Source organism: Trichoplusia ni, chromosome 12 (assembly GCF_003590095.1).
Source record: "Trichoplusia ni isolate ovarian cell line Hi5 chromosome 12, tn1, whole genome shotgun sequence".
In the NCBI taxonomy this organism is placed as follows: Eukaryota; Metazoa; Arthropoda; class Insecta; order Lepidoptera; family Noctuidae; genus Trichoplusia; species Trichoplusia ni.
Window position 1 is genome coordinate 1 of NC_039489.1, and position 18,606 is coordinate 18,606.

Below are 18,606 nucleotides of genomic sequence, written 5' to 3' on the forward strand. Positions count from 1 at the left end.
ACTACAAAGATAATGAAAATTTTGATATACCCCACAGAATAGTGAATATCCAGTTGTTACCATTGAATAACTCGGCACGAATTATGTGCGTGTTTTTAGACCTTTTTATGAAAGTAATTTAGAAGTTGTTTTAAATGACGGGGATTTTAAATATATTATCTGTTACCAATCATTTTCTCAGCTTATTATCAAATCAACACAAAAAAACAACAACTTACCATAAAAGGCCCCGCACTCTGACACTCGGGACACGACCCAGGTTTCACTTCAGAATTCTGTGACTGGACGAACGGTCCCAGTATATACCCGCACCTATTACAATCATACTTCACAACAGACAACTGTGGCAGGACCCCAGTAGTCGCTGTGATCACTCCCACTGTCGCACCAGCTGGTTCAAGTGGAGCTTCCGGAATGTTCTGAGCTCTTCTATGAGAGGCAGGTCTGATATCCGAACGTGGATTTCTGATGTCACCCGCTCGTAGCTCGGGAAGATTTGTAGGACTATGTCTTTTGCTACCTGTGGGTAAGTATCGATTAACCATGTATTTCATTTAAGACACGCGATATAATAGACAATAGATATTCGTAATACCTTACGATTATGTTTATCGTAAGTTATTACGTAACATGGCAATATTTTGATTCTAACCTGATGAAATGAATTGAAAATAATTTATTCTGCAAGTAAGGTATAGCATCACTTTTACATGTCTGTTTTGATAGCGCCAGAGTCGACATTTCCCATCTCACTACACTGAGAAAATATGTCGAAAGAAACTCAGAGGTCGCAGTCTTTTAATGTCCATACAATTTCAAAATGTGAGTATAAGTGCACTATACACTTATAAATAATTTTTTATATATTCCATATTCCATACAAACACACCTCATCAAATATCTGCAGCATTTGGAAGGGCGCTTCTGGCAGGAAGTATGCCAGCACTTGTTCTCTCCTCGCCAACACATCGAACTCCAATGGAAGGAGGCCTGGTTGTGTTCACACATGCGTCGGATACGCCTTGTAGACAAACTGGCCTTTGCTGTTCGTGTATGTTACGGAGGAAGTTCTTGAACCTGGGAGGCAGATTGTATTAGGTTAGGCCTGCTTTACTTAACCTCCGTCTCATTTCTCAGCTACTGACCCAACAGAAATGTATTGTAAAACATTCTCTTGCTAGTTTGTAACACTACTAGTTCAATATAGCGAGAAACTTTTAAAAAATTGCAAAACCATTGAAGAATATTTATTACGACAATATTTGTGGATTTAAAGTTACTGTTTTATACAGTAAAGAGGGCAAACGACTTGTGCAGACGGAACTGCAAGTTACGTCGACGTTCAATGAACAACGCCCACACTAGGAATTTAATCCTTGTGTCGCGGAGGTTTCATAAAAATTCAAGTTACAAGCACAAAGAACCCACACAGGTCAAGAGTTCGTGGAACACGTCGCTTAAAGTAAGGTTGGCATGGTAGCCTCAACCACTCGGCTATCCCGAACCCACAGACACGTCGCCTGCAATAAGCTTGGCGTGGTGACCCCCACCACTCGGAAATTAGAGCAATCAACTTCATACGTACAAAATACATCCTACAGACCTGTTAGCGATCTCAGTCCTGGGCCCCAGCATGGAGACCCACTCCTTGGTGGTGTACCCCTTGGTGTCCTCGAGGTTCTCGATGCTCTCGATGCCCTCCTCCACCTGCTCGTCAGTTCCCAGGGCGGCCTTCTCGGCTGCGCGCCGGCGCTTAGCCCGCGGGGCGCCTGTACTCTCCTCATCCGATTCATCTGTGGATTTCAAGTTGTTAGTGCCTTTGAAGAAGTTTACGTACTTTTTGACTAATCACAAATGTTAGTTCATGACTCGAACATTCCTTAATTTTAAAGCTTATACTATATTTTTTGCTTGATGAATTGTTACTAAGTACAAACCAGTTCGTTTCTTTCTATTTCAAATTTTCTTGTGTTCCGAATTCGATCAGATTTTATAGGCAGTCAGGTAACAGGCTGTTTAATAAGTTAAGCTTTCAAAACACAAACTGCAAACCTATGAACTTCGGTAGAAACTCATTTTTAATCTAAATAAATTATAACAGAAAAACGCAGATCAAATTACTTCAGCTAATAAATTAAAATACTTACCATACAACAAGTCTCGATCATCTCTCCGAGTCCGTCCTTCATCTCTGTCCCTCCTCCTCAGCTCTTGTTCAGCGGCCGCGCGGTCTTGTATGGACATTGGATCGTAATCGTCATCATCCAAGTCCTCTGCGTCGTAGCGGTCGAGGGCTGGCATGGGGCGGTAGTCACTGTAAATAAATTAATATAATGTAGAATGTTATGAGTTCTGATGGTTTGATTCAAACTACAGAATCAACACTTTGTATCTAAGAGAGAAAATCCAAAGTTGCATAGAACAAAATTTTTAGAGTTAACTAGGAAACTAAATTGTATTAAAACTTATAGGTTTAAGTTTTAAGTTAGATTTCTGGGTACTGTACTGAGAACATAATGAAATATTACAATTCTTCCTCATTATGTAGTGATGAGTGCAGATTTTGATTCAAGAGTTAAAATGTGATACTTCCAATAGGTCAGTGTGACTTGAACTACAATATTTGATTGACTAAAAAGGGAAAAAACTGTAAAGTGAGATCTGTTAAGACTGAGTATTTATTTAAGACTTATAATAGCAGTGGATTGCAGTAGGCAGAGATGTAGTATAACTTGAAAGACTTCAATAATGTTTTGTGCCTAAATGCACTGCTGAAAAGCATTTTTAAGAACTCCATAAAAGACCTGTGGTAATTTAAAAAAAGAGGCTACAAAATTATTATTAAATAGATGTTATTGTCCATCTAATTATTTAATAAATGACATTATAACTAGTATGTTTGATAATGAACTGCATCAATGTTTGCATGTTAAAATGGTAAAATGCACAAAAGTTTTTCTTTCATAATAACCACCTTAGCACCTTCAATTTAAGCAAATATACTCAATACTCAATATTTTATTTGCACTCCACAATGTTAACATTTCGTCCTAACAAAATAAACTTAAGAGTAACAATCGTGGACCCTGTCGGGCTCCTACTTAGAGGAGAGAGGAAAAGTACATGTAAGTACTTAATTTGTAAACATTTTTTAGCATGCATATACCTAAAACTAATTATTTAATATAATATGGTTATCTATTCTAAGACTTTCTTCTATGGAGTTCACATGAAAGATCATTCAGTAGTACAGTCCAACAGACCTGTTTAAGAGCTCTATAGGCTCTGACTTCCATCCAGCTATCCATTAATATTATTTGCCCATCTTCTCCTCCACATACTTGACTTCTGCTGTTATAAACATGGCATTCACCTAATCCTAGTGAGATTTTAATTGTAGTTTAGACACAAAAGTAACTTACGCCTCCATATTATCGTTAAAAAGTTCCTCTCCATCATCTTCTTCCTCCTCAGGGTTGTCTCCGAGGATAGCACCCTCATCTTCAAACATCTCGTACCCGCGCTGGTGACGTCATCCTGGACCTGGCTCCATCTCGGTCTGAAGGTGTGTCTGGTGCTGGTGAACTCTATAAACATTATAAGTTGGTATAGTGTCTTCAATAATTTGTGAATTATAAACTACTGCTAACTACGAAAAACTGGAGTAATAATACTTTTTATTTCCTCCAAAAAGGCCAAAATACTCAAGTTTTGCGTGAACTAACAGCCAAACTCAATAAAATCTGTAATTTGAATTTAACTTCTTCAGTACTCGTAGGTTTAGGGTTATGATTACTATTATTACTTTTTGAAGTTTATATTTTGTATTGTATGTAGCATTGTATACATTATCTTTAAAGATAGTATGTTATTAATCACGGCGATACATATTTCATTTATCAGTTGCGGCATTTCACGAGTAAAACGCGCTTTTGTAACTGTATGACCCCGGAATTTAATTACAGGGTTTAGGTTACAACTTACTACTTCAAATGTAATGATTGAACGATTAAATACTTAAGATGAAGCTTACTAACCATTGTTTAAACTTAATACACTACTTCTAAAACAACACTAAACTTAAAACAATGCGAATTCAGCACTTTTGCAACAAAACTGATCGTTACAACAAAACAAACAGGTTAAAACAAGATCAAGATGTCAAAAAAACGCGCGAAGCTATGTAGTGCCGCTACAAAGTGTCAAAAAATGTACATACTTATTTTCACATTTATGCACTGCACGTAGAGTCGCTTTTTCCTAATCAACAATATTCCATTTCTTTAACAGATGATTGAATTGACTTATTTGTTGCGTTCAACATTTTTTAGTCTATGTTTTAAAGCCAATAAATATGAAATTATGAAAAGGACTGAATTAATGAAAAGTATTATTAATCATAAGATCTCGAATTATTTTTTCCTGAAAAAACGCGATCATTAAGAATTAAAAAGAATATAATCTAAAAATCATTTGTCATAACGAAACTCGTACATCTTCGAACTGAAACAAAGTAAATGCAATATGCTCTCAATAACGAGACACATCAACTAAAAATAAATTATATCTTAGTCAATATCATTCACTATTTTTTTTCCTTAATTGTTTCTTTTCATGTGTGACTAGTTAAAGTCACGATGAACGCAATATAACCTCCAAAAAGGGACATTTATTTTGCTTAATAATGTCGTAATGTCAAAAGATACACCATAATATTTAGTAATGAAAATATGGCTAAATACATCGCTCAAATCATAGTTCTCGGCGCCCAAGTGGTAGGAAGAGCGTTTGCGAGGGCTCTCAAACAAGAAATAGCTGCATCTCAGGAGGCAGCTAAGCGAGCTGGTGGCGGACCTGAAGGTACCAGGCGAGCTGCTGCAAATGCATCCACCGGCCTCACGCTAGAAGAAGCTATGCAGATATTAATTTAGATAAATTAGAACCAGAGAAGATCAATAAGAACTACGACCATTTATTCTCTGTTAACGATAATCTAAAGGTGGCACGTTCTATCTTCAGTCGAAATAGTAAGAGCAAAAAAAGAATTGATGCTGAATTCAAACAGGCGAAATAAGAAGCAAACTCGCCCAAGGATGCGCAGAGTCAAAAGAAAGACACGTCATGAAACCTAGTTAATTAGTTTGGACAATAGCTGTTATTTTTATTGTTGTAGATATTGTTTTAGTTAACAAACTTGAGTTTTGTAAAATATTTTATTGCGTAGAAAATGGATACCACAATAGTGACTAGAATACATCAGTCTTCATAACATACATTGTTGATTACGCATTACAAAATACAAAAAAAGGTAAAATAATTTAAAAAAATAACAATGTCACAATAAACAATGCTTCGGCATTATGTCCTCGAAATAAATAGAATCAATAAATATTTGTTATGCATAACACTGATTTTTACTGCTAATCCATAAACTGCAATGATTACAATATTCTATGTTTAAAATTGTCTAATAATTCTATTTCAACTATAGTGCTTCAAAGCTTTTTAAACATGGAATTTGTGCTTGGCAACATGTAATATATCAGTCATATTATAATATGTTTTTAAAATGGAAAATGTATATAAACATGTTGAAATTTCACTATGGGTGTTTAGTATTACATCATCTTAGGCCCATGCCGTTATGAACACCAAAAAGTTTAGTAGATATGTAAAAACCTTATTCTAAATACCACTATGATTATATGCCTTAAGTTAACAAGTAAGCAACCAAACAGGTTCAAAATGGACTAGAAATAATTGTTTCTGGAATGACACAATGGAAGAAATTGAGCAAAACAGTTCTATCTGTAGTTCGATTACATTTATAACATTAAGAGATCTAAAATGTATACCTTTCTTGTTCCCACTCCGCATATAAATATCACTTCTCAAAAATTCTTTTACTTATATCCTTTCCAAAATATGGATGAAAAACCTTATGCTAAACATTTCTCTACTTCAACATCCAATAAGAATTATTTAAGGGGCAAACTTGTCTTCAAATACATTAGAAGACAATTACATTCACATCATAAATTATTATAAATAAAATTAAATGTCACTTAAAATCCTACTATGTGACATTCAGTACATATAAAATCCTACAAATACTGGCAAAATGGCAGTTAAAATTGATATTCATGGACAAATAAAATTTCCCTTTTCAAGTATCTAGGGCTTGACATCCATCAGGACAACCAACCTCATTAGGGACTGCATTCAGACATACCCAGTGTGTTACAGAGCCAGCCGTAGAACCCTTTCTCAAAATCGCACACATCCTTCCACCAGTTGGCAGCACTGAACGTAAGCTGCACTATACCAGCATACAGCCCTAACCCCATAGTAAAAATTACTATCAAAAACGGGTAGGCCAAAATCACGATTGGAGCCAGCACTGCCTTCTTAATCCAGTTGAAGTTCTCAGTTACATGAGAAAAGACATTGTACCAAGCCATTGTCCCCATATAGAAGGAGTACAAAGCTGAGATACATGCAACAAACGGTATGCAGATCAGACTGAAGAGGAATATGTGTGGACCGTTGTACAGTGAGCATTTAGAGATGTCCATCTTGTTGTACTCTTCAGCTACAATTGCAGCCTCAATAATCTCCAGCTCCTCTCGTGATATATTGAGTTTGACATCAACATTCTGCCCCTTCTTTTTTCCTCTCTTTATTGTTCCCGTCATAGTCAAGTACCCATCTCTAGAGTTATCAGTCAAAGAGCATTCAGGGGAAATTGAACCCTCTGATTCCATGCGTAGAGCAGTTATTTCAGTGTCTGTGTTTTCAGACTCCATGATCCCAGGGACAATATTGACTCGTTTTTTCCTTTTGGCACTGTTCTTAAGGCTATCAGTCATGTTGCCCATTTCAAAGCTGTTCTCAGATTGTGTTTGGGACAAGCTATTTGGAGTGGCTGAGGAGCTTTCATTCTGGTCTGAGTTCAGAACTTTAAGACTCTTCTGTATGTCACTGTCATTCCCATCTCTCAAGTCTCCATGACTAGAGCAGGCATCAGATGAGTTTTCATATATCGGAGACAAATCTATTATCTCGCGGCTGTTGTTTAAAGTGGACAAAGCCTGATATCCGTTTTTCTGGATCTTTTGTGGGTCAGAGTCTCCATTACAGTCATTGAAGTCTTCATCAGTAACATCATTGATGATTGGAAGGTTGATTTTCATGTTGGATTTCAACCCCTCCATGGTTGAGTGTATGATCCCATTCACATGCTCAGATACTGGTGACAAACCATTCTTGTATTTGGTTTGCGGTTCATCAGCTGCACCCTGTGAGAAAATTATTATCTTTTATTTATTTACTCATGTACTACAACACTGTTTTGGGCATATTTAGGGTTTTCAGGTTTTTAGCAACTGATGGCTATTTTTTTCAATTTGCTTTCATCGATCTTTCTTTAACATTTACATTAAGACAAAAAAAAAGGATGTAAATCTTAACATTTATTTAATGCAGGCCGAAAATAAATAAGTACAAAAAACTAAAACGTTTTAATCTCGCATTTGTTTTATTATATTTCCTAGATAATGACCTATTTGAATTGGATTATATTTTGCCCGCTTTTGTTTAATATGCCCGAAGTTAAAATATATTACTTGAAATAAAAATCTGGAAGATTTCCTTTGCGCATGTCTGCCCTTATTTCAAATAAAACCTACAATTTAGTGATCTGAATAAATACAAGTAACGAAAAAATACACTAAACGGAACTATAGCTACAATACGGTATTCGGACATATATTTATTTGATTATTGCGAAAATAAGATCTTACCTGTACAGTAATTATGTGGTCGACATGGCTGGCTATTGTATTCTGTTTCTTGCCGTTACGTTTCTTCGGCAATATGAACATAGGCGGCTCGACTTTAGCCATGTTCAATTAACACTTTTCCTGTCACAAATAAGCAGATAGGTCACTTAAATATCACCAGACATGCAAATAGCAAGCCGGATTTTAATAATAACAAACACACAACCAGCCATTATAATACGACTAATTTCAGAAGTTATTGAATGAAGCTACAACGACAAAAATGTACATTCAATTTTAGTAGTATTACATGTTGAAGAAACCCCAATAAGTTCCTTGCCCCAATGATATTCTTTATTAGAATATCATTAAGAAACTCCCAAACTGAACACTTCATATCTGCAAAGCTATCGCACGCTCTACCACTTCATCCCTTTTCCCTATCGAATTTAAATTTAGAATATTAATTTAATGTTTAATTTTATTTGCCAGCGAGTGAGACAACGTCTTCAGGTCATGGAAACAATTTACACGATTTACACCCAGGCTTTATCATTCCACCATTTGTTTTATCTATGTAAGTTAATAATATTCTGTGATTTCTCGACGTTTGGATAGTGACAGTGTCAGTTTGAATCACTAATTTTGACATACTATTTTATCATAAGTGTTTACTTTTATTATTGCAATTTATGTGAAAGTATTCATTAAATCAGTAACAAACGATTAAAAATGCTAAAAGTAATCATTTAGTTCCATAAACTCTATGTATTTAATTTATAAATTTGTTATTGTAAACATAACCTCAAATATAACCTCTTGCAGGGAATGGTAAGCTTAGTTACTGGTGGTGCTTCGGGTCTTGGTAAAGCTACTGTGGAAAGATTTGTGAAGAATGGCGGTAAGGTCGTCATACTTGACATACAGGGCACGAGAGCCGAGAAAGTGGCCAAGGAACTTGGTGATAATGTAGTCGCCTGCACCGGCTGCGTAAGTTTTTAATTTACTTTTTTTTTCGTACGCAACGTAAAAAGCATTAAGCTTAAGGTTGCATCTATTCGATTGTATAAAATGCCTTATTGATAACTAAACAGAATTAAGGTCTTTCAACGAGTGGATTGCACAAAGGTAAAGGAATGATTAATTATGATTCCTTTCAAAATTGCTGAACTATTCAATGTGGCTTGTGGAATCAGCAATGATGGATAGATCTTCTACGAATAGGATAATAAAAATAATTGCCTATATATTTTCCTACATATATCTATTTTTATGCTTTGTTTTAAAAATTAATTTTAATATTTTCACTATTTTTGTTTGTATCACTAATTAGTTTTTGGGAAATATGACAAAAACGAGGAAAAAGAAACAGGTGTTTTTTAATTGATTAATAATATTATAGGTAATCAGTATATTTACAGTAATTAGTTAATGATTCATTTATAAAACTTGTTAAAGGCACATAAGCACTTGATTGGCATGTACATAGTTCTCAAGTTAAGGCCTTCAAGTCTATAATCATAGATGTAGGCTATGGTTTATGTTTCCTTTGGCATTACATTACCAGTTGACTTTAATTGCCTCCCCATGATTAGTATGCATTACTGAATTTATGGTTTCCTAGCTAACACTTTAAGAGAAATCTGTAGATATCTCAATTAAAAAGTAATTTGAATTTTAATTGATGGTGAAAATTATATTGCAATATAATAGTAATGTATCTATATCCCTTGTGATTTATTAATATGTAAGTTAATTTTAACTTCCCATATTTACATAAACACTTAACTAAGAGGGCCACAAAAATTTATTTACATTACTATCAATCCTTCTACGACTATACTTAACAGAGTTACTCAGTCAAAAATAAAAAATATCAACTTTAAAATTGTTAAACCCGATTTTAAAGGCATAATTTAACATCTAACCATTAGTCCACAGAAATTCCAAAAAAAGCTTGAAAAAAAAAGAAATTGGTCAAAATTAACACCCCATGCCCATTGCAGGTAACATCAGAAGCCGATGTAAACAAGGCACTCGACATTGTCAAGGATAAGTTCAAAAGACTTGACAACCTAGTGAACTGTGCTGGACAGTCCACCACACATCAGATATACAACTTCCATTCAGATAAATACTGTGATCTTGAGCATTTTACCAAATGTGTAAATGTAAGTATGGCTAACACCACTTTTTCTTTTTTGTTTGAATGCCTGTACCGTAACCTGTAAAATAAATAAACAGACATTAAATTGTGACATTTTCGTTTTGGTGAAATGGAATTGAATTGAAGCCTTCTGACTGCAATTTCACGGTCTGTTTTTGCTTGGAGGCCGAATTTTTTGTGAAGTGGTACCTATCCGCTATTTAAAATCATGTCAAATTGACTCTAGAGTAACACCAGCCTGTTTTCAACATGTTCTGAAAGAGAAGCAGTTAAACTGTTAGAAATCTTCTTTTTTGAAGCATTGCACGGGTATAAGGAAAATATGTATGCCAAAATAAAAACAGGGATGGGTAAAAGTTGTAATACGAAAACGTACACTGACACGAGAAAATGCACCAAAGTAAACGTTTCAAAATACAACTTGTACTAACCATTCTATGTATAACACAGCCTCACATACTATTATGTGTTTTAGTAGCGATTATTACAATAACTAACAGCCTAGATGACTAAGTAAACGAAGAAATTGTAGCATAATTATTTCTCTCCTTCAAGAAAATCGAAAGCGCTAGACGCCGGCGCGTATTAGCTACCGACTTACAGCTTCTTCATTAACGCAAAACCAGTATTGCAACCTTTCTAGAGATAAAATTAACTTCTTAATTAGTGTAACGTATATAAAAGACTCTAAAAATTACTAGGTAATAACTTTAATGCTTTTGAAGCTGGCATTCAACTTCCAAGTATGTTATAAGATAATACTGAAAACCTTTAATTAGAAAGTCAAAACGAGGAATTACGACTACCGTCACTATGATTCTTCTTAAATACAGTAATTACCGGCTACCGTTTAATGGCTATTTCTAAGCTGTTAGGACCCTTTGTACACAATAAAACGGATATGTCAAGTCTAGTTGAGCGCTCAGCGGAAGAGTGGGATCGCATTGCGTATCGTACACTTATGACAAAATGAAACGCCAATCTTAAGTCGTCTTGAGGTGCAAGCAACTGCATCAAAGAACGAATCACGAGTGAAGGCTATGACGCGATGCGCTGCGGGCCAATCACTTGATTTTAGTTCGCCCTGCGCCTCACTTCATTCATACTTCAGCGCTCAAGATCCGTGCCGGTAACTATACTAAGGTTGGACCTCCTTCGTCCTTGAGTATCGGTGCTTACGTAATGGGTTATGTTATGTGTTTAAGGACCACTAATATTGTCTAATGAGTTGTTGCTCAGAGCTAGTAAAAAGTAAGACCTCGTATAACGGCGTCTAGCTTTCACACTTCATAGCAATAACTCCTTCGTTTAGAGTTCTGTACTGGTCAGTCTTATCCATCCCAAATGCTGCCAAAATATCCATCAGTGGTACTTGGCTGACAGCTCTAATACTAAAATCTTCGTTACAGAATAATACAGTAGGCACATTCAACACAATACGATTAGCAGCAGGCTTAATGGGCAAGAACGAAGCAAACAAGGAAGGGCAAAGAGGCGTCATAGTAAACACAGCGTCGACGATAGCATATGAGGGGGATATTGGTCAGGCGGCGTACGCGGCGTCTTCGGCGGCGATAATAGGCATGACGTTGCCGATAGCAAGAGATCTGGCATCGAAGGGAATCAGAGTGGTGACTGTCGCTCCAGGTAAATACTTGTACCAATTACGTTGACTATAATAAAAGTAGTTGTTTGTCGTTAAGCTTTTGACAAGCTTAGTAACAGTAGTCTGTAGTAGTAATAATAGAATACAATCTTATACTTACATTAAGGAAAATACTAATATTTATGAGTGTTAATATCGATGAAGGTGAAGCTACTGTTTCCCTCAACTTTGAACGGGCTTTCCTCAGGGAAGCATTTTGGGGTCAATCTCTATAACCAACATTATTTTGCCTACAGGTATATTTGATACGCCCCTAGTATCATACTTACCGGAGAAGATGATAGAGTTTATAAAGCGTATGACTCCATTCCCATCCCGATTGGGCAAGCCAGAAGAATTCGCTCACCTAGTCACAAGTATAGTAGAGAATCCAATGCTGAATGGAGAAGTCATAAGATTAGATGGCGCACAAAGATGGTTCCCGTTGTAGAATAAGAATATAATAAGGCTGTTAATAAATGTGTAGATATTTAGAGACCGGTGTTTTTTTTGTGAAAAAACTACGTCTGTTTATCTTTAATTGCCTTCTGGCTGTAAACGTGAATGCGTTTTGCCGCAATTGACAGTTAAGAAAAAAACTGTCATTATTAAAAAAATATCAATAAAATAATTCCCGCGCATTCAAAACAGAATTATCGAAGCTTCCGTTATATTCAAAGAGCTTTCGACATACAGTGCCGGAGTCCGGACACCATTCGTTATCGCCGCACTCGAAACGGGTTTAAACAAGCAGACAATACCAGCGAACGGCAATAACTTAATAAATGATTACATATTTATTTCAATCGCTCGGTTTGTTTTCTGACCAAAGCCGGTTGTTTATCATCGTATTTATTGCTTTATACGCTGTCAAAGTGACAGTTGGCGTGGCGCGACGCGCGTGCGCAGTGGGGAGCCGACGCGCGGGAAATTCATGCGCGTAGGGATGGTTCTTTTGTCGATTGATCGAAACATACTAGTCTGTCGATTGAGTTATGGCCGGTCGTTAAAATTAAATGTATGGTAAGATGTTGGAACGGTTTGTATGTAGTAGTATATGTATCTAACTATATAATTTTGTATAGGTTTGGTACATACAGTGGTTTCGAGATTATGATTCATATGGTATGATGGTAAGGATAATGGACATAGGTAAGCAGTTTGTCATCAGAATATTTGAATGTATGATACTGACTAAATATACATAGAATGCATTTGATAATAAGTTGTTATTCTTTAGCAATCAGTTACAAAGATACACAACTCACAAATGGATCTGACCATCCTCTGCTACTTCGATCTTCTACTACCGATAAAATTCCTTGATTGGAATGTGATAAACGGGTTATTGTCTTTATCTTGGATAATTTAATCCCAACAACAGTATCCAATGATGCTTCCCCAGTGCAATAGAACCATCTAAGAGTCCCTTGTCTTGTTACCAGGCGATCAATATAAACTGCGCACAAATGCAAATCTATAAGACAGCCATAAACAAACTTATGCATAGAAATAAACATTTGAAATGATTACAACCTACCTACTTAGCTTGTGCGACTGGTTTTATTATTCTAGTCCATTCTTTATAAGTAATTTATTTATTCATACCTAAATACCTACTTATAAATTCTGTAACTCGATACTTTGAAAGAAATTTATGCAAATCTTTGTGGAAACAGTACTCATAATGCAAGATCTTAAGTACTAACTACTAGGAGCTGTTTAGCTATGAAAATGTATTATTTAGTTACATTTTAAAGCTAAGTAATTAAGGGTACTTGAACATGAATTTCCTTTAATAACGTGATGCTCTAGCTTCTGACGTGGACGTTCTAGGTAGTGAGCTGTAGTTGTATTAAAATGTGCATTAGTAGATTTTTTAGTAATCGCAAGAAAATATGGACTAACAATTTACAGATTAGATTCGGTAATCACTAAGCTTTAGGGAAGCCAAAGGATAGATTTTAGTTTCTTCTTTGTGTGAGTACAGATTTTTGCCTTGTAGTAGAACAATTAGACAAAGACTGGTCTTCTTCTGAGTCATATACATATCTGATGGAGTGGTCGTGGTCATAAAATGCCAATAAAACTGGTCTTTGTGAAACTTCGCCATTTTTCTCTTGTGGCTCTGCGACTTGCACTTATATTAAGTCAGAAAACTTCATTAATGATTTTGCGTCTTGCATGTATCTATATTTAGTAAGAAAACTCTTCATAAATGATTTAATAAGATCAGTTCATCTTAGTACAGATGTAATAGCATCAATAAACATACTATTTGGTATACTACCGTCCAAATCAAGTGGTTAATTTAAAAAAATGTTCCGCATTAAAAATTCATGGTACCAAAGATTGCTGCTTATCCTATCGAGTAGTATCGATAATGGCGGGTATGCCCATATATTATAAGTACAGCTAAATTATCGGCCAATAGTTTAGTTATGTGGAAGATTTATTGTCGAAGATTAGACACATGATTTATGAGTTAGCGCTCTGATCCGACTCGATTCCGAAAATGTTTTGTAGTCTGTGGTCTGTACTAGTTTTATGTTAGGTTATACGGAGAATTGCGGTAAGATTTAATATGCGATTCGGTGTGATAAATGTTGTATAATGGTCTTTTTACTTGCGAATTGGGAAGTACGGTCCACAGGATTATTGCTGAAACTGGTTTGGGGAATATTATAGTTTTTTTGGTAACATAGACACCGTCATCTCTAGCGAAGGAAGTGGGTAGAGTCAGACTCTTAGGTACTGACTAACCCTGAACCACAGAGTAACGTATCCTGCATTTCGGCTGGTATGTGGCAATCCGTTTCATCACTTCACACGTTTCATCGATCACGCACCGACAGCGGATTGGTGAATAAGCCCGCGGACTGATTTTGATTCTGTTATCGATTTTTTGATCTAGTGTCATCAGCATCGTTACCTATCACGTAGTTTCAGTTTGTACCATTGCATGAACTGGCGCCGGTATCATGTTACAGAGTCCCAACTCGGTCACAGTTCTATTAAGATCCTACTTCTGTTGGGAGTAAATCTCTAAAATGTAAGGTGAGAATCGGACAAGGCAGGGCCAAAGCATTAGCGTTATGTAAGAAGAATACTTAAACTAGGCCACCATCTTAGAAAATAAGAAGTGAAGTTGTTGCAGCTGGCTTACGAAAGAAAAAAATGACATTCAAAAAATGCCATTCCCTTCCTCATGCTTCCTTAAGATGCTTTAATAAAAATAACTCCTGTGGTTTTAGGATGCAATAGGCATAAGGGCTTAGAATACCACAACAAAATGACACATGAAATATACATACATCCCGTTATTTAAAATAGGAAGATATTAAAATTTGATATTTTAAAATAAACATCTTAAACAATAAAATTTATAGCTTCGTTTCAATTGACGTCGTCAAAATGTCTATTGTTAGAGAGTACATAAATTGAGATGAAAGGAATTTATATTTCATATTCAATACTTACGAAATCATACCTGTTTTCAAAAGTAAGGCTATAGATACACGAGACAATACAAGTCCCGATGAATTCAGGCTATAACGACGCTTGCCTGAACAAAACTGACATTTTAAAAAACACAAACCGTCTTTCACCACACCTTATTAATAATTAAATGATTTCGTGATTAAGCTGTAAGTGCGAAACTTGATCAATCACAGGTTAAGGTATCTATGTTTGGCATTCGCTTGGACTCAAAGCCGACAAACTAAGGAAAAGGCTAGGATGATGATGATTGTTATGTATTTTTTTCTCTTATAAGGTATTAACTTTATTTAGGTCGCACACTGTTGACTGCCAATGTCAATCACTTCTCCTGTGAGTTGCAAACGGTTTGTGGCTCAAGTGGTTTCTTTACCAATTTAAATATAGCGGCTGTATTTTAAGTTGTAATTTTAATTCCTTTCCTTTCTTTAAAGTCCTCTATTGGACAGTGGTAAAGGCGGAAGGTTAATTAAAAAAAAATTACACTCAATCTTTATATAGTTCTCTTTAATATAAAGTAACGTGTTTGAGTTTGTCATTTTTTTCAACTTTAAAACATTCTTCCTCTTAGAGTCAAAAGTCCTTTTCAAGATCTTCAAATCAAATCGGTTCAGTAGTCAGATATACTTCCGCATTTATATACAAAGCTAGAATTTGCGACTCATGTGCTTAAACATTATTCTTCATAGTGTCATGAATCCAATTTAAATGAGGACTAATCGCCGCGTAAAACTCTTCGCTCACCACGTCATCCCCTACGCTAGTCGAGCACACGCCTATTATCCGACCATCATACAGCAGAGGCCCTCCCGAATCCCCGAACCAGGGCTTCTGGTGTCTATTGTCACACCTCGCAGCGATACAAATGACATACTTCTCATGGGCATCACGACCAGCGCAGGACACAACCCCAGCTTCCCCGACCTGCAGGACTCTGAGTTTATCGACTCCTGGCTTAGTTTCACGTGTGTCGCCACCACCGACGTATATCACAGGTAGTCCTATAATAGTGAAATGGTCCGCTGCCAACAGTCTCCCGTAGGTGCTCATAGCCAACTTATCCACAAGTAACAGACTCACATCATTATATAAAGATGTTCTAATCTCATGAGACCCTTTCAATACGTAATCATGGTATGCTGGGTGTATAAACCTTTTTCTCACTTTCGTATACATTTTGCTTTCTAAAGGAGATACGGTAAAGTTGGTGTGCATAACGTATAAGGTTTCGAGTTCGACATCAGTCATGCAGTGCGCCGCAGTTATCATCCAGAGTTCAGAAATCATGGATCCTGTACACCTCCTTGACCAATTCAACACGTTATCAAAATAGAATGTTTGGTAGAGTATCACTACGAATGGAAATTCTCCATCGTGGGCATCCCGGCCCTTCAGGACTCGCAGATCAGACTTGGATTCACAACCCTCCTTCGACGTGAGCACAAGGAATATAAAAGTGATCCAATACATGATAGGTAGTCACGTATGAACTGTTCAAATATTTATGTGAGTTGAATGTTCAAGAAAAAAATATTTCAGCTGTCGTAAATCTACATTTACGCATACTAAAATAGTTAACGACAAAATTGCTTTACCAAATCCCAGTTTGTTTGTTCAAAATAGCGTCAAAGAAACTGTACTATATAAAATGTCAAAATAAGTGAAAATTTTGTATCATAAATCAAAACCAAGCCGATTGTTGCCGTTTTTAGGCTGGTCGCTATCAGGAAAACAATAATCAAAGAATCATAAAAAAAACAATCGGTGAAGTACCTTCTTTTCAAATTATAAGAATCCGAAGTGGTGGTAGGCCAGATGAATATTCTCTGTAATATTTGAGTTATGACTGGACCAGCAGTGGTCAAAAAACTTAACAGCTTATGGAGACAGATGAAAGAAATAACTAGCTATAGAAATACCTTGAAAAATATCAAAGGGTTGGAACAAACATCAATAAAATGTATGTAAAACACAAACGGCCCTTGGTCGTAAAGCCATTGTGCGAGAAATTAGGTTCAGAAGGTTAACATCTAAAATTAGGTACTAGAATAATACTTAATTTCTGCGAATTATATTATAGTAAAAAGATGTTGATCTGAGTTCAAATGAACGTTTTAATAGGGAGTTTACTATGTAGGTAGCTTAGTAGTGAGTAGTGTACTTTCTTCAAAGTCCATAACTAATTGGCTTTTTCAGGAAAATTTTGGGTAATCCTAGAGGGATATCGAAATTGAGTACATGAGTACTTATAAATACCAACAGTTAAGGAGGTTATAGATAATACTTAAAATAATAATAAAGAGACGCTTCGACAACAAAAAAATGAAATAGCTACAACACTACTAGTCTTCTCTGGGTCTACAGATACGCTAAAAATGAATAAATGAATAGCATCAAAATAATAATTGACAAACATTAAGATGACACATACTAAGGTGTGAAAATCTCAAACTGCTAATTAAGGCATACAAACTGATTCAAGTTTAAAGCACTGAGATATAATCGTAGATAAAAAAAAAAGCAATTATTAACCTTCTTTTCAATCTGCCAAGTGACGAACCGTTCTTAAGAATTAGATTTTATTTTGTTCTTTGCTTCGACGTATTTTATTTACTGGCCGTGCCAACATGACGCGATTTGGCTTATGCTTTAACTTTGCCTTGTATTTTAGTGAATGTGAATTTTAAATGGCCATTCGTTAGAGGTTTATTATGAGAGATTTCACGAGGTGTTCGACTTGGTGAAATAAAAATAAACGGACCATAGTGCTGATAGCAGTGTCGTATCGATGAGTGCTTCTTTCTGGCTGTATGTATATGCATATTTTAGGTTTATTTTTAAATTCTGACTCATTCTGTTTTTAAATTCCATTTCAGATTCAAGGAAAGTACCTTGAAGACTTAAGTCAGTAATATTTTTGAACGTTACCGATATAAGAACGTTATCCTACTTTCGTTTGTTGAATTAACATTTTCGCAGATTACCTCAGTGCTGTTAGTAATTAAAAGTATATTTTTAATTTCATGTCTATCATCGTTTTGATACATATTCTCGTGCCGTTGTAGACCGTAAATAAACGTGCTTTTGACTGTAGTAGACGCTTATCCAGTGGTCAGTTCCACAGTTAGCACTGGCGCCGTTATATATATTGACCAATTATAAACTTTCGCTATTTATCCCCATGGATAGTGAAAGTAAAACCAGGGTACAACCGATCTATAACTTCATATTGCAACTACTTTGGAATCGAAAATCTGTAATCAATCCTATGATCTAATTTTAACTGAATAATCTACAAGACCACTATATGGTGGGGATTGTAGGGATGGTGGGGAACCGAAACATATTCATGATTTTAATAGTTGTAAACTGGTAGAGTAATTTCAGCGATCCGGTCGGCTATAGCATTTTTGCATTAAAGAGATAGTAACAAATTATAAATTAAGCGACGTTTGTTACGGTTGATGGTTGACCATATTTTTTTGCGAATATTTACAGAACAATCACCCTAAAAA

General features: G+C 35.8%; 4 protein-coding genes and 1 pseudogene across 4 annotated transcripts; 2 read left to right on the forward strand and 3 right to left on the reverse strand.

Annotated features, from left to right (window-relative positions):
- Nucleotides 1-370: 370 nt before the first annotated feature.
- Nucleotides 371-3,513, reverse strand: LOC113499298 (annotated as a pseudogene).
- Nucleotides 3,514-4,636: 1,123 nt separating this feature from the next.
- On the forward strand, nucleotides 4,637-5,376 carry LOC113499422 (mitochondrial import inner membrane translocase subunit Tim16-like). The gene is given in 4 exon segments (XM_026879901.1): nucleotides 4,637-4,920; nucleotides 4,923-4,988; nucleotides 4,991-5,024; nucleotides 5,026-5,376. Coding segments are annotated over 4 exon segments (390 nt in total). The 5' UTR covers nucleotides 4,637-4,730; the 3' UTR covers nucleotides 5,126-5,376.
- Nucleotides 5,377-6,209: 833 nt separating this feature from the next.
- Nucleotides 6,210-8,058, reverse strand: LOC113499423 (transmembrane protein 169-like). Its single transcript, XM_026879903.1, has 2 exons — nucleotides 7,803-8,058; nucleotides 6,210-7,298 (listed from the first exon to the last, which is right to left on the reverse strand). Exons 1-2 carry the CDS (start codon nucleotides 7,902-7,904, stop codon nucleotides 6,210-6,212), a joined length of 1,191 nt encoding a protein of 396 aa, XP_026735704.1. The 5' UTR covers nucleotides 7,905-8,058.
- Nucleotides 8,059-8,406: 348 nt separating this feature from the next.
- Nucleotides 8,407-12,089, forward strand: LOC113499443 (3-hydroxyacyl-CoA dehydrogenase type-2-like). Its single transcript, XM_026879924.1, has 5 exons — nucleotides 8,407-8,522; nucleotides 8,607-8,771; nucleotides 9,788-9,952; nucleotides 11,358-11,595; nucleotides 11,851-12,089. The coding sequence occupies exons 1-5, from the start codon at nucleotides 8,514-8,516 to the stop codon at nucleotides 12,042-12,044; spliced, it is 771 nt and encodes a 256-aa protein (XP_026735725.1). The 5' UTR covers nucleotides 8,407-8,513; the 3' UTR covers nucleotides 12,045-12,089.
- A 3,640-nt stretch (nucleotides 12,090-15,729) lies between these two features.
- On the reverse strand, nucleotides 15,730-16,561 carry LOC113499546 (serine protease ami-like). Its single transcript, XM_026880061.1, has one exon. It carries the CDS (start codon nucleotides 16,559-16,561, stop codon nucleotides 15,761-15,763), a length of 801 nt encoding a protein of 266 aa, XP_026735862.1. The 3' UTR covers nucleotides 15,730-15,760.
- Nucleotides 16,562-18,606: the final 2,045 nt, after the last annotated feature.

Excerpts from the sequence above, each read along its gene's own strand:
- LOC113499443 (XM_026879924.1), top strand. Across the intron at positions 8,772-9,787 it reads TAGTCGCCTGCACCGGCTGC|GTAACATCAGAAGCCGATGT; the intron begins GTAAGTTTTTAA and ends TGCCCATTGCAG. Across the intron at positions 11,596-11,850 it reads AGTGGTGACTGTCGCTCCAG|GTATATTTGATACGCCCCTA; the intron begins GTAAATACTTGT and ends TTTTGCCTACAG.
- LOC113499546 (XM_026880061.1), bottom strand. The coding sequence starts at position 16,561 with ATGTATTGGATCACTTTTATATTCCTTGTGCTCACGTCGAAGGAGGGT.
- LOC113499423 (XM_026879903.1), bottom strand. The coding sequence starts at position 7,904 with ATGGCTAAAGTCGAGCCGCCTATGTTCATATTGCCGAAGAAACGTAAC. Across the intron at positions 7,299-7,802 it reads ACCACATAATTACTGTACAG|GGTGCAGCTGATGAACCGCA; the intron begins GTAAGATCTTAT and ends ATTTTCTCACAG.